The following is a 19,054-nucleotide window of genomic DNA, read 5'->3' as shown; positions in this document are numbered from 1 at the left end:
TCTCCATTAAGGCAGGCTGCCGCTGCTCAGCTTCTCAATCAGGGAATTGGAAAGAATGGTGAGAGCAAAGTGTGGATCCTGAATATTTGTCTGGGGGCGGGGGGCGGGTGGTGTGGATCGTGTGAGGGGGCGAGGATTGGAAATTGTCACCATGCCATCTTCGCACTCAGGAGCAGAAGATAAACAGGGAGGGTCATGGGTGGCAGCCACACTCGAGGACAAGGTAAAGACAGATTTGGGGCTCCCGCGGTTGTAGCTGAGTCTCAGAGCATCCCTTCCATCATCGGGGCTTGTGATAAGAGAAGCAGAACAGAAAAAAGACCATTGCCAGCCTGGCTTTCTGAACCATTTCCAGGCTTTGCTTCTGACAGGCACCTGGATAATTTGACCTGGATTTCCGCCACGATGAAGTGGTCAGAGTGTCATGGAATTGAGCTGACGTGGGGTAGGTCGGAAGTGGTGTGTGTGGTCAGCGTGCCAGGAGTGTCAGAATTAGGCAGAGAACTTCATTCCAGCCGAATAGTCCAGCCTGAACACTGGCACTGTCTGAGCTTCTGAGAATGCCCTACTGTCTGTCTGGGAAGGCAGATATGGGAGCTGCCGCAGTTACTGCTCCCTGGCTGGCTGTCGTCCTCATGCCGCGGTGGCCAAGTCTTGTGGCTTCGCATTTTAGGCCTGGAGGTTTGGGAGATGGCGGTGCTTAGTCAAGCAAGCCTGAACCTTATCTCCGACCTCTCAGCCTTCCACAGCTAGACCCGTTCGTGGGTCGGGGAGCATCACTCCTGTGGTCTCTAGGAAACCTCTCCACCCCGACTCTTGCTACCATCTACCTGCTGGGTGAGGCCCCTTCGTCTCCCGTCCTCACACTGGTCTGTCGCAGGTGCTGTCAGCAGGGAATTAAGGCAAGCCAGGGGGCAGCCTCCATTCTAGGGTCCATTCTGGAAGCAGTCAGAGAGCGCTACACTGTGGCTCGTGGGCCACCTCCAGCCTGCCCTAGCCTGTTTTTGTATGGCTCCCGAGCTAAGAATGTGTTTTCCATTTTAAAGGGTTGAAGAAACAAACAAAGAATATAGGACCGAGATGGATGTGGCCTTCAAAGCCTAAAATATCTACTATCTGACCTGTTAGAGGAGACCTTTGCTGACCCCTGATTGACATCATTCAGGAGCAGTGTGACCAGCGGATTGATCAGCTCATTAAGTCCTTGGTGGTTCAAATGGGCTGTCGTTTTGCAAACTGATTTTAGTTTCTGAATCTGTGTTAGATGGCATTTCCACCCCCAAAAGGGGAGATTCTGGAGCCAGGAAACTGAAGATTTTCTGCAGGGTACAAACAATAGGAAAGAAATGTCAGTTGGGTTTTCACCCTGTCCTCTCATTGGTGAAGCCGCTGGTGTAGGTACCTCTGAGACCCACCACATGTTGACTGTGTCTGCCACTGAAAGAATCTGATGGGGGAACCAAAACTCATCTATCTTACTCAAAAATGTTTCATTTCCTTTTTTTCCCCTTTTGCAGACTGAGTGCTGGACAGACAGGTACAATCAGAGTTGTTCGGTGTTGTCACTTTGAAAAAAAAGATGCTTTCTGTAATTTAAAAAAAAAAAGATAGTTAAGTGAATATCATATTTTCTCATATTTAGAAGTGTTTCTTTATTGGTCTGTAAGAAAGCTTACTGTCGGCCGGCCAACCTGACCCCTGAACATACGATTCTTCTTGACCCAGCAACAGGATTTCATTGTTAATGTCATTTCTAATAAGAGGAAAATCTAGTGACCTTGCTCATGCTTACTTTGTGTCAGAACTGCAGGCCTGGATGTGCAGCTGACATTTGTAAGTAGCTTATTGTGCATTGCAGAAACACAGGAAAGTTTTCACAAGAAGATTGTAGTTTAAGAAGAGAAATAAAATGGCTGGTATAATTTTTTTTTCTCCAGGACATTGCAGCCATCTATCCTCCTGTATTTGGAAATTGGATGCTGTCAGTAGAGAAGAATGGGGGTGGGGCCTATTCTGACAGATGAAAACAAGTGAGGAAGGATGAAAAGATGTACATATGGTGCCCCATGGGAGTCGGAGCCTGGAAAACAAGATGGCGGCAATACACTTGACAAGTCAGGTTGTCAGACCTGGCGAGGGTGGGTCCTTTAATCTACCATGTGAGCAAGGCCTCACCTTTGTCTGTATTTAGAAAGAGGGTTGGCTATGAACTTAGAGATTAAGCAACCTGCTATTCCTGTATGCACCAGAATTTCAGACATAGTCAGAAATCTGATTTGCGTAACTCCTAAAACTCAACTGGAAGCCAACCAAACGGAGGCCTGGGCTCCCCACGAGAGGGGCAGATAGTCAGGAATCACAGCACATGAGGGAATTGATCAAACTTGCCCCAGGCGGCGTGGTCTGTGTGGCCAGACTCAGTGGGGCAGGGTTTGAGGCGAAGGGTCAGCTTTGGTTTCCCAGAAGGCCTCTGCATGAGTCGGCGGTACGGATCTCAGAGACCTAGAACTACCTGGTGTCTGAAGGCAGCAAGAGGGACCTTTTCACTTCTGAGCTGTACGACCAAGCTGGCTCCTAAGGAGGCAGGCAGAGTCTGATCATGAGCTGAAGTGGAGCACATGCCATGAGCAGCCCTTAATTAGCCCACTCATTTATAGCACGTTGGGAGGACTGAGTGTTTTGGCTCAAACCTGGCGCATCTGCCCCTCCCTTTGGCTCTCTGGACAGGGCTGGAGTCTGACCTCTGCTCATCAGCTTTTTCCTGATGGTGAATGGAATAAAAGACTGAGCTAGATGTGTGCATATGTGTGCAAAAGTGTGTAAACCTAAAGGAGAGGAACGGCTGAGCAAATAGAAGTTATGATTCTGAGTGAGAGAAAATGGGTGATCACGTCCATGGAAGGGAATCAATAATTTCACATCTCAGTGGCTGGCAGGTATCGCTTTGTGTGGCTTTGTGTTCATGTACAAGTTAAAAATTCCTTAAGACCTTCTGTAGGCAATGCACCCTCTCAGTTCCAAATGTGATTTTTATACATTTTCTGCAGTGGCGTCCAGGGGGTGTAGCACAAAATCCCTTTCACCTTGGAGGTCCCAGTGGCAACTGCCTTCTTCTCCATGGCCGGGGAACAAGACGGCAGCTTTCCTTCTCCATTGACACGGCACCTGCCCTGTTTAGCCAAGGAGCGGGCTGAGTGTGCCCCACTAGGAGATCCTCCAATAACTTTGCTCTTCCCGCGGGCACGTCTGGCCCAGGGTGCCTCGGTTGGTTCAATCCAGGTGCGCATGGGCATGCAGCCACACCACGGCTCCGCAGGTGGCCTCAAGTAGGGCAGGGCCTGAGCTCAGTCTTGGCTCAGATACGAGGTCCCTGCACGGTGACTCAGGCCCTGACAGTGACCCTGTACTCTAGATCCTCCCTTTTTTTTTTTTTTTTGATCTCTTCCTGAAGAAGCAATACAGCTATGTTTTACATGCACCAGAAGAACTCGGCACTGAGAAGTTAGACCAGAAGTGATTCCTTTGGTGAAAGAGAGAGCTCACCCCCATGGTTTGGATTTTCGGAATTTCAAGGTTTGGGAGCTATCAGGTAGGCTTAAAACAAGACACTCTTGGACCATCTTCTTTGCCTCTCTAATTTCCACACTATTTTTCTTCCCAAATTAGAAGATGGAAACCAAGTTGGAAATTGGTAGAATAGGGCAAGTCTGAGGAAGGGTGAGAGTGGCCGTTGGGAATCAGTTTGGTGAAAAGCCCCTATTTCAGTGAGACTTCTCAGACTGTGGGGGCAAAGCAGCAGGTGCAGGTTACTCCCTGAATGGGTAGATAGATGGCCTCCTGTTGATACATTATATTTCCCCAAGCCTTGCCCTTTTAAGAAAAACTTAAACATTCTTACCAGCTCTCCTCCCTCCCCCTTCAAAAAAAAAAAAAAAAGTGGTCTTACAACAAACATTTTCGAATTCCTACCCAAAGCAGAACATGAATTGAATGGCCCAAGCCAGGGGGAAGGGGGAGGGAATTCACAGGCACCATGCTTGACCTTATAAACGGCATGAATCTCAGGATTTGTCATGGTGCTCTTGATGGCACAGCAACCCTTTCCTCTTGCCTTGTGCTCCTATTTCTGCCCCTTTGGCAAAAGTATTCTTATTTTCTCCTGCTGGCTGGCTCCATCAGCAAAAGGAGGTTCTGCCTTCCAAGGAATCCCGCCTTGGACTTGCCAAATTCCACCATCACCTTCAGCTTGCAACACTTTGACTGAAGTTCCCAGATGGCTGCCTGTGGGGTAGAAGGTTGACTGTTGGCAGGAAGCTGCTGGCTTTGAAAAACATCACAGGTATTTTATTGTAACAGACGCAAGACAGTTTTGGCAGGGGAGCAATAAAGACCTGGAGGGGAAACAGAAAATTACCTTCAAGCACTGCCGGGAAGAAGGTGGCAGAAATGAAGGATGCAGTTTGGGTTTGTAAAGCTAAGTCTTTTACACAATCCTTTTCACAGGCTAGAACTTGCTTGACTTCAGTTTCCCTCAAGTGAGTCAAAGAATGTTAAAAGAGAATGGAACGCTGAAACTGAGAAAGGGACCTGGGGACATCTCGGTGCGTGAGGATTTTACTGGGGTCCCAGTGGCCCGACCAAACTTGGTGTGGTGGGAATCCTGCTGTTTTCAAAATGATGAGGCATTAGACATTCTTGTGTCTATAACTAATTAGACATTCTTAATGCGTTTCTATGGCAACAAAAGTTTAACACCTCATCTTAAAAGTGAGTGGAGTCAGTTATTTCAAACTCTCATTAGGAGAAACATGAGTCATTTCTATAGCATCCTGGGGGCTTAATTAATTGCATTTGTTGCCGTTGGGATTTCAGAATTGGGAGAGGGTCTGCTATCAGTTTTAGTCTTTTTTACCTGTGAGTTCTTCTTCTACTCCAGAAGCTGCCTCCAGGTTACTCCCAAACCCAAGCGGTCTCAAAGCTGAGATAGCAAACCTTTCTAAGCCCAGCGACAGTGAATAATACAGTGCTGATTTTTGAAATCAGTTTTACCCTGATATGATTTACTATGATAGACTCGTTATCAGCAGACAGACTCTCTAATCTGTGAGGTTTCCTCTGCTTCCAGCCTATTTTCTTTCTTATATTACTTATTTTAGATTACAAGCTCCTGAATCAGGATGGGTGCAAAACTAAATAAGGATGATACAACTAACTCATAGTAGGACATTCAAAATGCAAGGTTTAGTCAACTTTATCAGGTGAGCAAGCCTATTAAAGAAAGGCTAAGTGTGAGTGACTGTGGTCGTGTGTGTGTGTGTGTGTGTGTGTGTGTGTGTGTGTATAAAGGGTTGCAAGCCGAAGTTAATAGTTAATTCATGGTGATCATATGGACCTGGGAACATGGTTGATTTTTAGCATAACTCTTTATGTAAGAATGTGTCTCAGATGTGTAGGTCTGTTTTCTCTTCTGTAAGCGTGTGGCTCAAACATGCTCACATAATCTGTTTTTCTTAGAGAAATGCCTCACTGTGTAGTAGACGCTTTTCTGTGAGAGTTCAAACCGAGTGTCAGATGAACTTCCCCAGGCTGCTGTGTTAGGTCCCATTTTGTTTTCATGGCGCTTCGGTTAGCATGAGGGGAAAATAGCCCGCGGAGCGGTGTAGACGACTTGGATGTACAATTTTGAAATTCAGAGACAAATCGATTTTGGCTTTTTCTGAAAATGGATCTTATTTTGAGAACCACAGTTGACATGGCTGTGGGAAGTGTTGCTTATTCTCGGCAAGAAAACTACCCTGAAAAGGTGCTTATGATCCAAGAGACAGGGAGCTGCCCCGGCCTCTCTGGCAGAGCTGGGGGAATGATTCAGAACTCAGGGTCTGTAATTTATATTAAATCCACATTTGTATGGAAGTAGCTATGTAGATGGAGAAGGCGGCTTCCTACAAAATGGGATTATTTTAGTTTCTCTGTGTAATGGTATTCACAACGTAGCCTGGCATGTCCCTTTCAGAAAGACTTAGACCCCAACCTAAGGGATTTGATCAGAAGTACTTATTACATGTCAAAGTGTTTAGCTCTGTGGTGGGAACTTGTGGGGGGGCCAGCTCACAGAAGCCAAAAAGCAAACGCAGTAGCTATCAGAGAAGGCAGTGATTTGACCAGCTTGTGCTCCAACTAAGACCAGACAGACAGAAACACAGATACGGGGCACATCTCTCTATACTCCTTTTGTGTAAGGTCCCTAAGCATCTCTTCCTCATAACCTAGATTCTAGGAATAGATTCTGGGGGGGAGCGGGGTACAGTAAACCTGAAGGGAAGAACATTAAATGTTTACTGTCACTAAACTGTAGCTCAAATGTAGTGTTTCCTTCAATAATGGATGTGGACAGCAAAACACAGTCGTATTCACAGCCCCCGTGTCACTGTCACCAGTAGACGTGATACGTATCGTTTGTGGTGGGTGTCTTTCAATATCATCAACACTCATTACTACTTTGAAAATATGTCAGTTAATAAATTTGTTGCTAGAGGTCCCTAACGGGTCAATAAAAAAGCACAGGGGTTATGATAGTTTACATTTAAAAATATTTAGCCTATTGTATTTCAACGTTAATTGGTTTTCTTTGTAATCCTAGGTATTTTATGCATTAAAAATATTATTTTGAGACTTTTCCAGACAGAGGCCCATGGTACAAAAATTTTTTAAAAAGAAAAAAGAAAAGAAAGAAACCTGTCTTAAAGGTTACCATTTGATATTTATTTAGATCTTCATTTACCAGGAGAAAAATATTAACCCAGGACAGTAGGGTGTGTTCTAACTTACGAATCACCTGGGGATCTTGAGAAAATGCAGGTTCTTATGCAGTAGGTCTGCGGTGAGGCCTGAGATTTCTGCACTTCTAACAAATTCAGCGTAGCTAGGAGGAAGCCCACAGCAATCCAAAGAACGGCCTGCGTTTCCCAAACTCACTTTTAATCATTTTAATCCATCTTAGTTGTAGGTAATAACTTAACTCTTGTAATGCTCGGTTGTGGGAAGAGATGTCCTAGGAGTGGGAAAGGGGGAGAATCTCGAAGGGCAAACTTCACCTGCTTCCAAGTGTCATATGTTAGGTCTTTCAGAGCCTGGAGTAGCTGCCAGGCTGGGCAGTGAAGGTGATGGCAGCTCAGGCCTGGGGTAAAGGGTGGGGTAGAGGGTGTGGGAGCAGGTGTGTGTCACCGGGAGGCCGGGAAGCTGCTGCAGCTGTGCCCCTCCCTGTGACGGCTTGTTTGCTGGGCTCCCGGGCCCCGTGTGCTCCAGGTGAACCGCGAGGGCGCTGCAGCTGCCTGCCTGCAGCCCGGGGCCTCAGCCCGGCTCGGCACGGAGAGGCCAGGATTACCGTCCGATCCCTGTACGTGCGTGGCGGCCCTGTGCTGTGCTCCGAGGAGGATTGTGTCTGGCTCTCTTCTCTCCCCAGGGGTGACTTACTAAGTGTGTAATTAGGTGATGCAAGTTGTGTAACCCTGTAAGATTTTCATAGACATTTGCAAACTGGAGAAAGGTCCTTTGGTGGAGTCTGAGGGGAAAAATGTCACTGAGCCTCCATGGCCCAAGCAGCATTCTCTAACCCCAGAGCCCCCAGTCCTGACCTGCTGCCTCCTGAAGATGTCCTGCTGGCCTCGGTCAAACCACTTCTGTTTTGCAGCCGGGTGGTGACTTCACGGGGCGGCCTCAGAGGTGCAGAAGTCCAATTTTGTTCATATACCAGAGGTTATCAGCTGCCTGGGGACTGACTCATGCTAATCAAACTCCCAGGAGACTGGTATCCAAAACCCAGTTTGTAGTAATCTTTCTTTCTTTCTTTCTTTCTTTCTTTCTTTCTTTCTTTCTTTCTTTCTTTCTTTATTTTTGGCTGTGTTGGGTCTTCGTTTCTGTGCGAGGGCTTTCTCCAGTTGTGGCAAGCGGGGGCCACTCTTCATCGTGGTGCGCGGGCCTCTCACTATCGCGGCCTCTCTTGTTGCGGAGCACAGGCTCCAGACGCGCAGGCTCAGTAATTGTGGCTCACGGGCCCAGTTGCTCCGCGGCATGTGGGATCTTCCCAGACCAGGGCTCGAACCCGTGTCCCCTGCATTGGCAGGCAGATTCTCAACTACTGCGCCACCGGGGAAGCCCCCAAAACCCAGTTTGTGAATTCCTAGTGAAGGAAGGGTCCTTCCGGTCACCAAACATGTTACCACCTTCTTTGCTCGCTTGTTTCTGCCATCTTAGCCCTATCTTCCCAGGAGAGAGGTAGTTGAAAATGAGGACTTCATATGGAGTACGTCTTAAGGAATGTTCCAGGGACCTAGACTCGGTGTTCTCTCTCATGTATAAGACCAAATAATCACACCCAGATTCCCCCAGCCTTTGGGCTCACCTTGACTAGATTCCCTTCATACCTCCCCCTCCCCCAGCCCATTTCTTTCCCCCCTTTTCTCTCCCCGACTGTGGAGCCCCAGCAGGTGTTCTGCTTCAGCGTCCCTGATTCCAGGCCCTGCCTGCCTGACACCACCTCTGCTCCCCTGGACTGGATCCAGATGTTTCCGGGGTCTCCTCAGCTGCCCACCCGCCCATCTGTGGAGCCTCCGTGAGGAGAGGTGTGCGTGTGTGGATGGCACAGGTGCGACTTCTGCAGGTGCACGGCCATCACAGGGTGACTCTTAACTACTGCTACCCTTTCTTACTTTTTATTTTCTTTTAACTCTTTCTCACTATTTGTACCCTCAGGGCTAATTCCCTGTAGCTCCGAGAGTGGGGATCCCAGCCTTATATCAGTCTCTGCAAGAAGACTCCCCATTGGTCATTGATGCCCCTGGTTCCCAAACCCAAGAGGCATTTTTATAAAATACAGATTGCCAGGTCCCAACCCCCAGTTCTGGGTGAGCATCCAGAGTCGGACTTGTAGAACATTCCATAGAGGCAGAGAAATCTCTCAGATGGTGGCCATCTGTTTCAGGATGTTTTTGTGTCACTGCCATCCTGTCACCAATGGGTCATGGTGATTGGAGAGCTCTTTTACTTCTTACTTATACTTTTCTTTTTTGCTCAAATCATCTATGTAGTGAACTGTGTCATCGTACAAAGCAGTCTCTTTTTTTTCCTCCCTTGTTCAAATGAAAGGCTTATTCTGATAGTCAGCCAAGTTTGGAAACCACCACTGTGGACCCATTATCCCAGACCCAGAGCCCTTATTTCATGGAGAGGAAACTGAAGCTTCGTGGATGAACTGGCCGACTGCATCAGGGGGTGCCATCTGGGTTAAGGTCTGAAAACCACGTCCACCACAGTCTCCCTGCTCCTTGATGAGACCCACTCTTCTCAGCCGCAGGGGCCTTGTTTCTGGGGTGTCACAGTAGAGCAACAATAAGCAAATATAAGCCCATATATGCAGGGTGAGCACCACATTTAAGCCAAACCTTGTCCCCCAGTTCTAGCACTAAAATGTGAGTGCTATCAGCTGTCCTGATGTTTCTACAGCTGATAGATTGAGGCCACTGGAATGACAGGGACCCCACCTCTTCCTTAGAACACTTTGTCCTTCGATGTCTCAACTTCCCATCTGTCAAATGAGGATAATTCGAACTGTGCTACCTCCCTTACAAGGTTGTTGTGAAGTCATACAAAACGATGTATGTGAAGGGCTTTGGGGAAGAAGAGCACAAAGCATTATGTAATCATAACGTGTCTCATCATCACCACCAACATTATTATTATTTTTTAAATTTATTTATTTATTTTTGGCTACATTGGGTCTTTGTTGCAACGCATGGGCTTTCTCTAGTTGTGGTGAGAGGGGGCTACTCTTTGTTGCAGTAAGTGGGCTTCTCATTGCGGTGGCTTCTCTTGTTGTGGAGCACGGACTCTAGGCGCGTGGGCTTCAGTAGTTGTGGCATGCGGACTCAGTACTTGTGGCTCACGGGCTCTAGAGCACAGGCTCTGTAGTTGTGGCGCATGCGCTTAGTCACTCTGCAGCATGTGGGATCTTCCTGGACCAGGGATCGAACCCGTGTCCCCTGCATTGGCAGGCGGATTCTTAACTGCTGTGCCACCAGGGAAGTCCACCACCAATATTATTATATTACCCGCAAAGACTTTACATGTCTGCTGAGTGGCTCCAAATAGAATCACTACAGATAGAAGAAATACTTTATTCTATCATAACCCAGTGAAAGGCTTGCTTGGAGGGGAGGGGCGGGGAGGAGAATCAAGATTCTCATAGAGATATATTACTTCTGAATTTCCCGATTAAAGCAGCTCTAATGGCCCATTAATGAATCATTTCACACCCTTTGCCCTTTAATGGCCACTTTCCAGCTGTGCTCCAGAGCCAGGAACCATTTGGGTGAGCGAGTTGGTACATGTAAGTCACAGGATGTTTTCCCATCTGCTCAGAGGCCAGGACTGTCTTTCACGCCTCTCCTGCTGCTCTGAGTGGTGAAAATGCTTCAAGATTTTTCATCTTGAGAATGGCAGAGTTTTCAACCTTGTGTTCCAGACTAGATTAAGAACCAGACAGATTCTAATATCTGTAAAAAGTTTCTGCAACTGTTCCAACAGAGAGATAAACCTAAAAAGGATAAAGCTTAATTTTTCTCCCTAAGAAATGGCACTGCTTGAAAATGAGGGAATCAGTCTGTGGTAATCAACCTTAACGATATTAAGCACCAAATATGTCTCTGTAGAGTTGCTTAAAGAAAACTTATGGACTTTGGGCAGGGTATAAGTACAATGAACATTGAAATAAAAATGTAAGAAATTACTTCTGATGAAAGGAGTATTGATGTAATGCCATGACATAGACGGCATGTGCTTACCAGGGGGCCTTTCCAGCTCTGAGATAGTAAGATTCTATGAAAAGTCCTAGGTTGGAGTGGATGGGAAAGAGTTCATGGAAGAGGACCTTGGTGCATAAATACGATCTATTTAGGCAGAGAGAATGGGAAATGCATTCCCAGAGGGTGAAAGTACAGAGTAGAGACGCAGGGAGGTTTTGTGTGAGGAGCTGTGTGCTAACGAGGGGAAGAGCCAGTGGTAAGATTCCGCCCATACATGCTTACAGGCTGCTCGGATTTGGTCTGAAAAAGAGGAGATTGAAAAGACTTTAGTTTAGCAATACAGACGAATTGTGTTAAATGGTTCAAGTCATTTTCATTTGCTTACAAACCCAAATGCCAGATTGCTTAGAGTCTGCATTAGAACTACCTGAAAACCATGAGGGAAAAGAAAATGTGCTCCTACCTTCTACCACCCCTTCATCCCCCACCACCTACCCCGCTGGCCCTGATTTAGTATTTCAGAATCTTTATCCCTACCCCTAATTGCTTCCAATTGGAACCTATTTTTTTTTAAGTTCTCCAAATGCAACCAATATTAGGAAACATGTAATTTTTTAAGAATTTCATCCTCATGTATGATGTAAAGACGATGTAAAATAGCTCTTAGAACTAACTCCCCTTCCCCAATCTGTGGGATCCTATCCTTAGGGTTTTGAAGTTGCAAGCAACGGAAACCAATTCTGGCTCACTTTAGCAGAAATTTAGCGACAAAATATTGGGTAGCACAGGAACCAAGGGAAGTGTTAATTAAGGTCTGGGCTCAAAAGAATGAGCAAGAACCAAATGGTCAAGAACACATCCAAGGTCATGGCACAGGAACAGTCTGCTTAGGGTATCACCACTGCCACCACCACCATTACTAGACTCCTGTGACTAGCCTTTATCTATCCCTGTGTCTTCGCATCACTTCCTTATGATACAGAGTCAGGCAAGAGTCTCCAGTGGACCAAATGTAAGTCATGTGCCTATGGACCAATGTGTGGGAGTGGGGACAGAATAAATTCCCTTCTCCACCACCTCCCATGTAATGGGAGCTTCTCCCAAATCCAAAGGACAACTGGATGCTGGATACCCATGCAAACGTTCATCTTCCCTACCACACAGGCACAATGAGTTTCAGTTGGTCTCCTCTTTCTCCACCATCTTTCCATGTGTCCACGTCTTCTCCTTTCCTGCTTTTCCTCTCTTTCAGTACCTTTCCCTGATGTCCCATCCTCTCTTGGGTGTGATATCGCTTGTTGACCACCAAGTTCAGTGTGATGAGCTTACTTTTGGTCATTTCTGTTCATGTAAGCCCTTTCACCCAGCCTCCCACCAGATCTGAAACCCCACCTGACACATCCTTAGTGGCCTTCCTCCCTCAGAAAGCAGCCACTGCATCAAGGGTTAGCACTAGGTGTTTGAAAAGTTTTTGTCTTATAAAGCCAAATATCTTCCACTCCTTATCTTCTCATTAGTACTGATGCTATAACCTGTGTCATCCTGAAGTGGTCTGCCCCTTTCTTCATATGACCGTTTAGGTATTTGTGTATAAAGCCATTATATACCTCCTAACCACCTCCCTCCATTATCTTCTCCAGGGTAAATACCCTTAGTTTCTTCAGCTGCTTATCATGTGATGGAATTGTCATTTAAAAATTTTGATGCCTGAACTGAATCAGTCTCTCTGCATGCAGTCTTATCCAGAACAGGATTATCACTTCCTTTGATGTGGACAGTATACTTCTCTTAATGCAGTCAGATATTGCAGTGCCTTTAGTTGGTTCTGTCATGGGATTTAGTTGACTGTCTCTGAAAACCCGTAGGTTTGGGCTGAAGCTATGTGGGGCCTGTTTCAAATATCCCATGGGATCAGATTCTGATCCAGAAGCCTAGGACCAGCATTTAATATGGTTAACTTGATTTACTATAGAGAACATCCACAGGAAAATGAGTTCTAGATGACCTGAAAAAATGAAGAGCACAAACCAGCAGGGAAGACTGAGTTTTGTACACTTTACTTCCATTAAGTAAATCCTTCCTATATAAGCAAATAAATAGCTGACATGCTGTTGATGGATGGAAGATGGTATGGGAAGATGGGGTTTGGTTTACAAAAGTGTTCTTGATGATGATGATAAGTTTATTGAAGTATAGTTTGCTTACACTCTTTAGCATAATAAAATTTCCCCAATTCCAGAAGAAAGGATTAAATGGACTACACTTAAAGTACAAAATTGAGACAGTATGCTAACAAGAAAGAAACTAAAGGAAGACTTTTCTAGTTGTTCCAATCTATAAATTCTAACAAAAACAAGTCATGTGAATTACCACCATACTCAAGATGGAGAACCATTCCATCACCCTAAAAACACCACCTTGTGGTAAAACCCTCTCCTTACCCCCAGCCTCTGGCAACCACTGATATGTTCTACTGTTCTGTCTTTTCCAGAATTTTATATAAATGGAATCATGAAGCATGTAGCCATTTAAGTCTTGCTTCTTTCATTTGGCATAATACATTTGAGATTCATCCATGTTTTTACATGTATCAATAGTCCCTTCCTTTTCCTTGCTGAGTAGTATTCCATTGTATAGATGTGCCACGGTTGGTTTACCCATTCATTCCTTGAATGTGCTGTTGCATCAGACAGAGGTCTGTGCAACATCTCATGAAAGAAAGGTTTTGTGTTTCTTCTCTCTTCTCAGCCAAACACAGTCTATCAGACAGAGAAATTGTTGCTGTCATGTGTGATCTCTACACTTCAGTTATGCTAGATTGTTATCTTTATAGTATTTCCTGAAGTGTAGAAAAATGTGAAGAGTATTTAGACAGAGTATGTATGTTTTCTTTTTCTTTGCCTGCAAGCATCAGCACTAGATTTTTGTCTATTTTGAATACAGATCTTGTTTCTATCTCTTATTACTTTTTGAAACAAGTTTAAACCCTTCTGTTTATTGTTTTTTCTTTTTTTTTCTTTTTAAGGAAAAATCTGGTCAAGCATCTCTAAAGGAAATATGTCACTGTTTTAATATTATAGCTTTTTTTATTGAATTGCAATTATTACATAAACAGGGATGCCAGAATTTTAAAATCTTTTAAAGTACTGCTTTCAGTTTAAAATTGGACTTGTTCCACTAAATGTCTATGGTAATAATTTTGAGATATCTATGCCAAGAGATATATAGTTATATCATAAACACTGTGCTCTGAAATTCAGGTTAGAATGGAGAAGGGAGAGGGTGACATGAAGTAATTATGTGATGGGAATGTCTGAATTTGTAACCTCTGTGTACCTTTGATTTATGATTTGGTAAAAATAACTTTTAAAGAAAACCTTCTTGGATTTCATAACCTCAATTGAAAACTTGTGGGATGCTGATTATAACATAGAGATTTACTCTTAAAATTCAGAGCTGACCACTAGGGCTGGCTGGGTGAATTAGTCATTTGCTTTCTAATGGGGGTGACCTTAACTTGTCATATCCCCAAGTGAAGAACGGTTGTTCAGATTACATATTTACAACCACAGTTCTTATACCTAGTAAATGGGCTCTGCAGACAGTCTTTTAAGGATACTAGATGCTGCTTCTTCCTTTCCTATCTGTAAAAGCATGCAATTTCCATCAAAATCTGAAAATGATTATTTTGGAACCTAGACAGATGAACTAAAATTTATCTGAAAAGGGGGAAAGTGAGTGGATAGCTAAGAAATTTTTGGAAAAATGAGACCAATAAGGAGGTGTGTGTTCTTTCTCACCAGACAGCAAACTGTATTTTGAAGCTATAGTAATTCAAACAGAATGGCCCAGGAACTGACAAACGGACCAGTGAAGCAGAGCAGGGAATCCCAAATAGGCCCATCTATGTCGGACCATCAGGGAATCCCAAATAGGCCCATCTGTGTCAGGAAATTTGGTGCATGAAAAGGAGACATTTCAAAACTGCAGGATAAATATTTAGTAGATTTTATTGAAAGAATTAGCTAAAACTTTTTAGAGAAGAGTATAAAGTTAGGTCCCACCTTTAAATAAATAAATTCCAGATGAGCTAAAGAGCTAAACATAATAAATGAAATCTGTGAAAGTATTAGAAGAAAATAGGAGAATATTAGCTAGGGTGTGGAAGCCTCCTAAGTAAGACTTTAAACTCAGAAAGTTATAAAGGAGAAGAAGGTATACTAAACTTTTGGATGAGAATCACTGTAAGATAAAAGTCAAAAGTTACAGGAGTGGTTTTGGGTGTGATACAAAGGAGTGATTTTCATGTTTTACTCAGTATACTTCACCATGTGAGGTTTTTTGTTTTTTTGTTTTTTTTTAACAAGAATGTATTCATGAGTTGTGTAATTTTCTCAATGTGCTTACCACAGTGTGTGGACCATGACAAACATGCACATAAATTATAGCAGCTATTATTGTTTTCAAACCCCTTTCCTCACTTACAGGGATTCCCGTTTAGAAAACGTAGCTCCATGTCTAAATGTATTTTTGTAAAATTCTCTTAGGTTTTGAAAATCACTGCCTTGTTGTTGTTGTTGATACTCTGTTGTTGTTGTCGATGCATTTTTCTACCATGCCTCATTACTGCTTAATGCAGAGGATAAAGGATTCAATTCCCTTAAATGCACTGTGAGTGCTAGCTTGCAGGGTACCTAGGGATACGCTGCATTCTGGGGGAGGACGTTGGGGAGGCAAGGGCAAGAGGTTGCAAAGGGTCCACGAACCCACTTTAAGGTGTACACAGTCTTGCTAATTGACAAGACGTACAAGTACAAACCACTAGAGCATTTGTAAAAGCGCCAAGTTGAGTGTAATCAGCCCTAGGGCTGGACACTGGAGCATGGCCAAGATCTGTGCCCTGTGGAACCTCCAGAGAAGACCTGACCCTCCAGGGGTCAGGAAGAGGTGGAGAAAGGACCCCAGCACCCGTAGGCAGGCGTTTCCGGAAACTTGTCCTGTCCTCCTGCTCCCTTGAAGCAGACCTCTTTCTCGCTGGGCCCAGGCTCTGAGGTTGGGGTGACTCACATGTGATGCTCTAGAGTGCCAGGTTAGAAAGTTGGCTTACTTGGGAGGTAGATGGCCTCTCCTGGGGCTGCAGTACTTTCCCTGAGCACGTGGGCCAGGGCCCTGGGGCTGGCATCCAGTTGTCCAGCATTTTCATCTTCTCCATGTGGGTTTTCATGCCTTTCCTTCACTGGTGGGGATTTTTATGTGTTGTTAGTTGACTTCTCTCCATAGGTAGCCCAGTAGGCTGGATGTAGTCACCGTGAACGTTTTTCAAGTATTGGGATTGTAGGCCTCATGCTTTGCATCTAAATATCACTTAATTCTCATAGCAGCCCGTTTCAGATGAGGAAGCTGAGACAAAAACAAAACCATAATTTGCTCTAAGGTCACACAACTGGTAAGTGACAGAACCTACGTCTGCCAGGCTCTGAAACCTCCATTCTGTCCAATACGCTGCTGGACCTAACCCAGCCCACTCCCCTGTGACTATCACACCCTTTCTGTGGCTCCGGGAGAATTCTGGAAGATCTGGCCAGAGTCCAGCTAGTTCCTAAAACAGCAGCATGACCATGTCTTGTCCCTCTGCACACGGGGAGGAAGGAGCTCTGGACCAGGAGTCCAGATAGGCTCCATGAAGCTCCATCATCTCTATCCCTACACTTTGTCACTTATAGACTGGTGACAACCTCATCTTCCTTACCCACCTCACAAGTTTGGAATGGTCAGATAGAGATGATGATACTACTACTAACAGTGACTTTCCTAAGATATAAAGACTTATACCAAAGTAAGGTGGTATTAATAGTAGCAGCTTTCCTGTCTAACGTGTAACACAGCAGTTGGGAGGGGTCTTTTATCCTTCCACTGATACACTTTGCCTAACACTTTTCTCTTGATGTTTTCCCCTACTCTCCCTTACTTATAAAGCTATGAGCAGCAAATCCAAACCTTATTTGTATATGGAAGGGAAAATAGCCTTGTTAGATGAAGGCACCCATTAGAAATGTAGGCACGTCTTAAAGCAGGTATGAATGGGGACTCCTTCCTTCATAAGAACTTTTGGGTGAGGTCTGAGCAGTGCAAATGACTGAAGTCTTTAATTCTGTTATGTAACATGTCTGTCCATGCTTGGCTGACAAGATGGCGGCCCATTCTGTGCTTTAGGAAAATGGAGGCAGGGCTAGCAAGTTAAAACGTGTGCTCTGATAACCTGTCGGATGCTGTAGGAGAAAGGACAAAGAGGAAACTGAGTCCGTTGCAATGTTTAGGGTCCTTTAGAAACCTGAGTGAAACATGGACAGTACACACTGACATCTTTATTGGGTTTGTTTGCTTTCTAAATACCCTCTGAATTGTGTCTAGTGAGGAGAGAGGCTGAAATGATAGCACAGTTAATGCCCATTGGCTCTGACCCAGAGGCAAATCACCGATCGGTGGTTCAAGCTCTCTGAAGCTCACTGTACCGCAAGATCACAGGTTGACTGTGAAAGCAAGATCCCACCCTCAGGCAAGATGCCACCCTCACAAACCTGTGACTGAGAGGTTACCCGGAGCTGGCAGAGGCATTTCTGAAGTTCATGCTGTTAAAGGTGGTCAGGGAGTCAGCTTCAAATGCATTGCTGAAAATCAGAAAATAAAATAATTGCTTAAACATTCCTCCCTCTAAGACGGTTTGAGAATCTCAAAGCGGGTGCTGAACAGGAAAATAGTCGGTGTTCTTATGACTCAGGTACCCAATTCATCTCACAGATGACTGGCTCTAGCCACCATAGTGGTTTTGCCCATTGCATGGTCCTAAATCATTTCCCCTGCTTGGTAATGTCTTTGTTTGCTGTGCTTTGAATGAGTCATGAATGACAAGAAGGATAGGGGATAGGTGACTCAAATTAACAAACAATGTAGCAGTCATGATTCTCAAGATAATCTCCACTGGACCTTTAGGTGACGTTCATCTGATCAAAAGTCATCCGTGACAGCTGTCTCTTGTTCTATCCAATGTAGCTGCTATTTATTGGAGTAAAGAGTATTCACCCCTGTGATGTGTTGTTTGAGAAGTGGTTGCAGTTGCAGCTGGAAATCTTTCATGTTGTCTAGATACCAAACATCATGATTTGAAAAACAAACCAGAACGTTTCATACAATTCAAGTGCAAAACTTCTGAACATCCAAGAATTTAAATGGCTGGGGTTTTTTTCTATTCTTGATGCCATAGGTATCATATAGGTAGCTTTTCTCTGTATTTTAAAATATATCTTTTAAATATTTGAAAATGACGTATATTATTTAAATTTGCATCAGTAAATCATCTTTGGTCTTATGGATTAATCTGAAGGAAATGAAACAGTGCACATCCCTTGTGAAATAGGGAAATTTGTCTTGATATTTTTAAAGATTGTTTTTAAGTTCTTGGCTAGCATATCTAATATATTTATTTAAAATAACATCGTTATATAACTGTTGACACAAATAATCAGTAAACAGTCTATAATAGGAGCAGGAAGGAGTTTGATTTGAGCCAAACTGAGGACTATAGCCCGGAAGACAGCCTCTCATACAACTCTGAGGAACTACTCCGGAGAAGCACGGTTTTCAGCACAGTTTTATATCTTGTCAGAACAAAGAACATCAAACAAGTCAGGGATACATTCTTTCAAAGTAGAAAAAAAATAAAAAATAAAAAAGACCAGCACATACATAGCGAGTCAGTATGGCCTTGGCGCCGGGGAAGGGAGTCTTACCATTGAAGGGGTACCAGCATTGGCATCTCAGGAAGGGAGACGTTTAATCTTTATTTTTACATGGACGTTCTTTACTTCCGGTCAATGCACCCTTTCATTTAATAATTAAAGCAGATGTGCAATGTATGTTTGATAGACCACAGCCACAGGAGCAGGCTGTGACCATAAAATTCAGGTCAACTCCCGTATGAGCCAGAATGACTTCCCCATACCTCAACATGTGACCATTTCTTTTGTCATACCATGCAAAACATGATAAAAATTACTTTAAGCAGATCTTAGAGGTTTTACAAGATTGCATCTTATCACGAAAGAAGTCCAAGAATCAAAACGTCTTGGCAAAGCTAAAAGGCGGGGAGGAGGCTGCATTTGTTCCTGGGACTGCCGTTAACAAAGCACCACAGACTCCAAGGCTTAAATCAGCAGGAACTTATTTTCTCACTGTTGTGAAGCCTAGCATTTTGAAAT

At 44.3% G+C, this 19,054-nt stretch overlaps 1 protein-coding gene across 13 annotated transcripts in view; it reads left to right on the top strand.

The window, feature by feature from the left end:
- The window catches only part of PDZD2 (PDZ domain containing 2), a 372,225-nt gene that overhangs the window by 240,848 nt on the left and 112,323 nt on the right, over positions 1–19,054 (top strand). The window contains exons 2-3 of one of the 13 annotated variants that reach the window (XM_082453646.1): positions 1,047–3,589; positions 4,145–5,258. The exons of 8 other annotated variants lie outside the window; for them this stretch is intronic. In XM_082453646.1, the coding sequence (XP_082309772.1) occupies positions 5,200–5,258 (59 nt within the window). In that variant the 5' untranslated portion in view covers positions 1,047–3,589; positions 4,145–5,199. Of the gene's footprint in view, positions 1–1,046; positions 5,259–19,054 lie in introns of all 13 variants that reach the window. 4 more of the 13 variants (XM_082453658.1, XM_082453659.1, XM_082453648.1 and 1 more) reach the window with 4 other exon arrangements.

The sequence above is a fragment of the Balaenoptera physalus genome (assembly GCF_965194825.1).
Source record: "Balaenoptera physalus genome assembly, chromosome: 3".
NCBI classification, from domain to species: Eukaryota; Metazoa; Chordata; class Mammalia; order Artiodactyla; family Balaenopteridae; genus Balaenoptera; species Balaenoptera physalus.
Note: the sequence above shows the minus strand (reverse complement) of the source record. Positions and strands in the feature narration are given on the sequence as shown.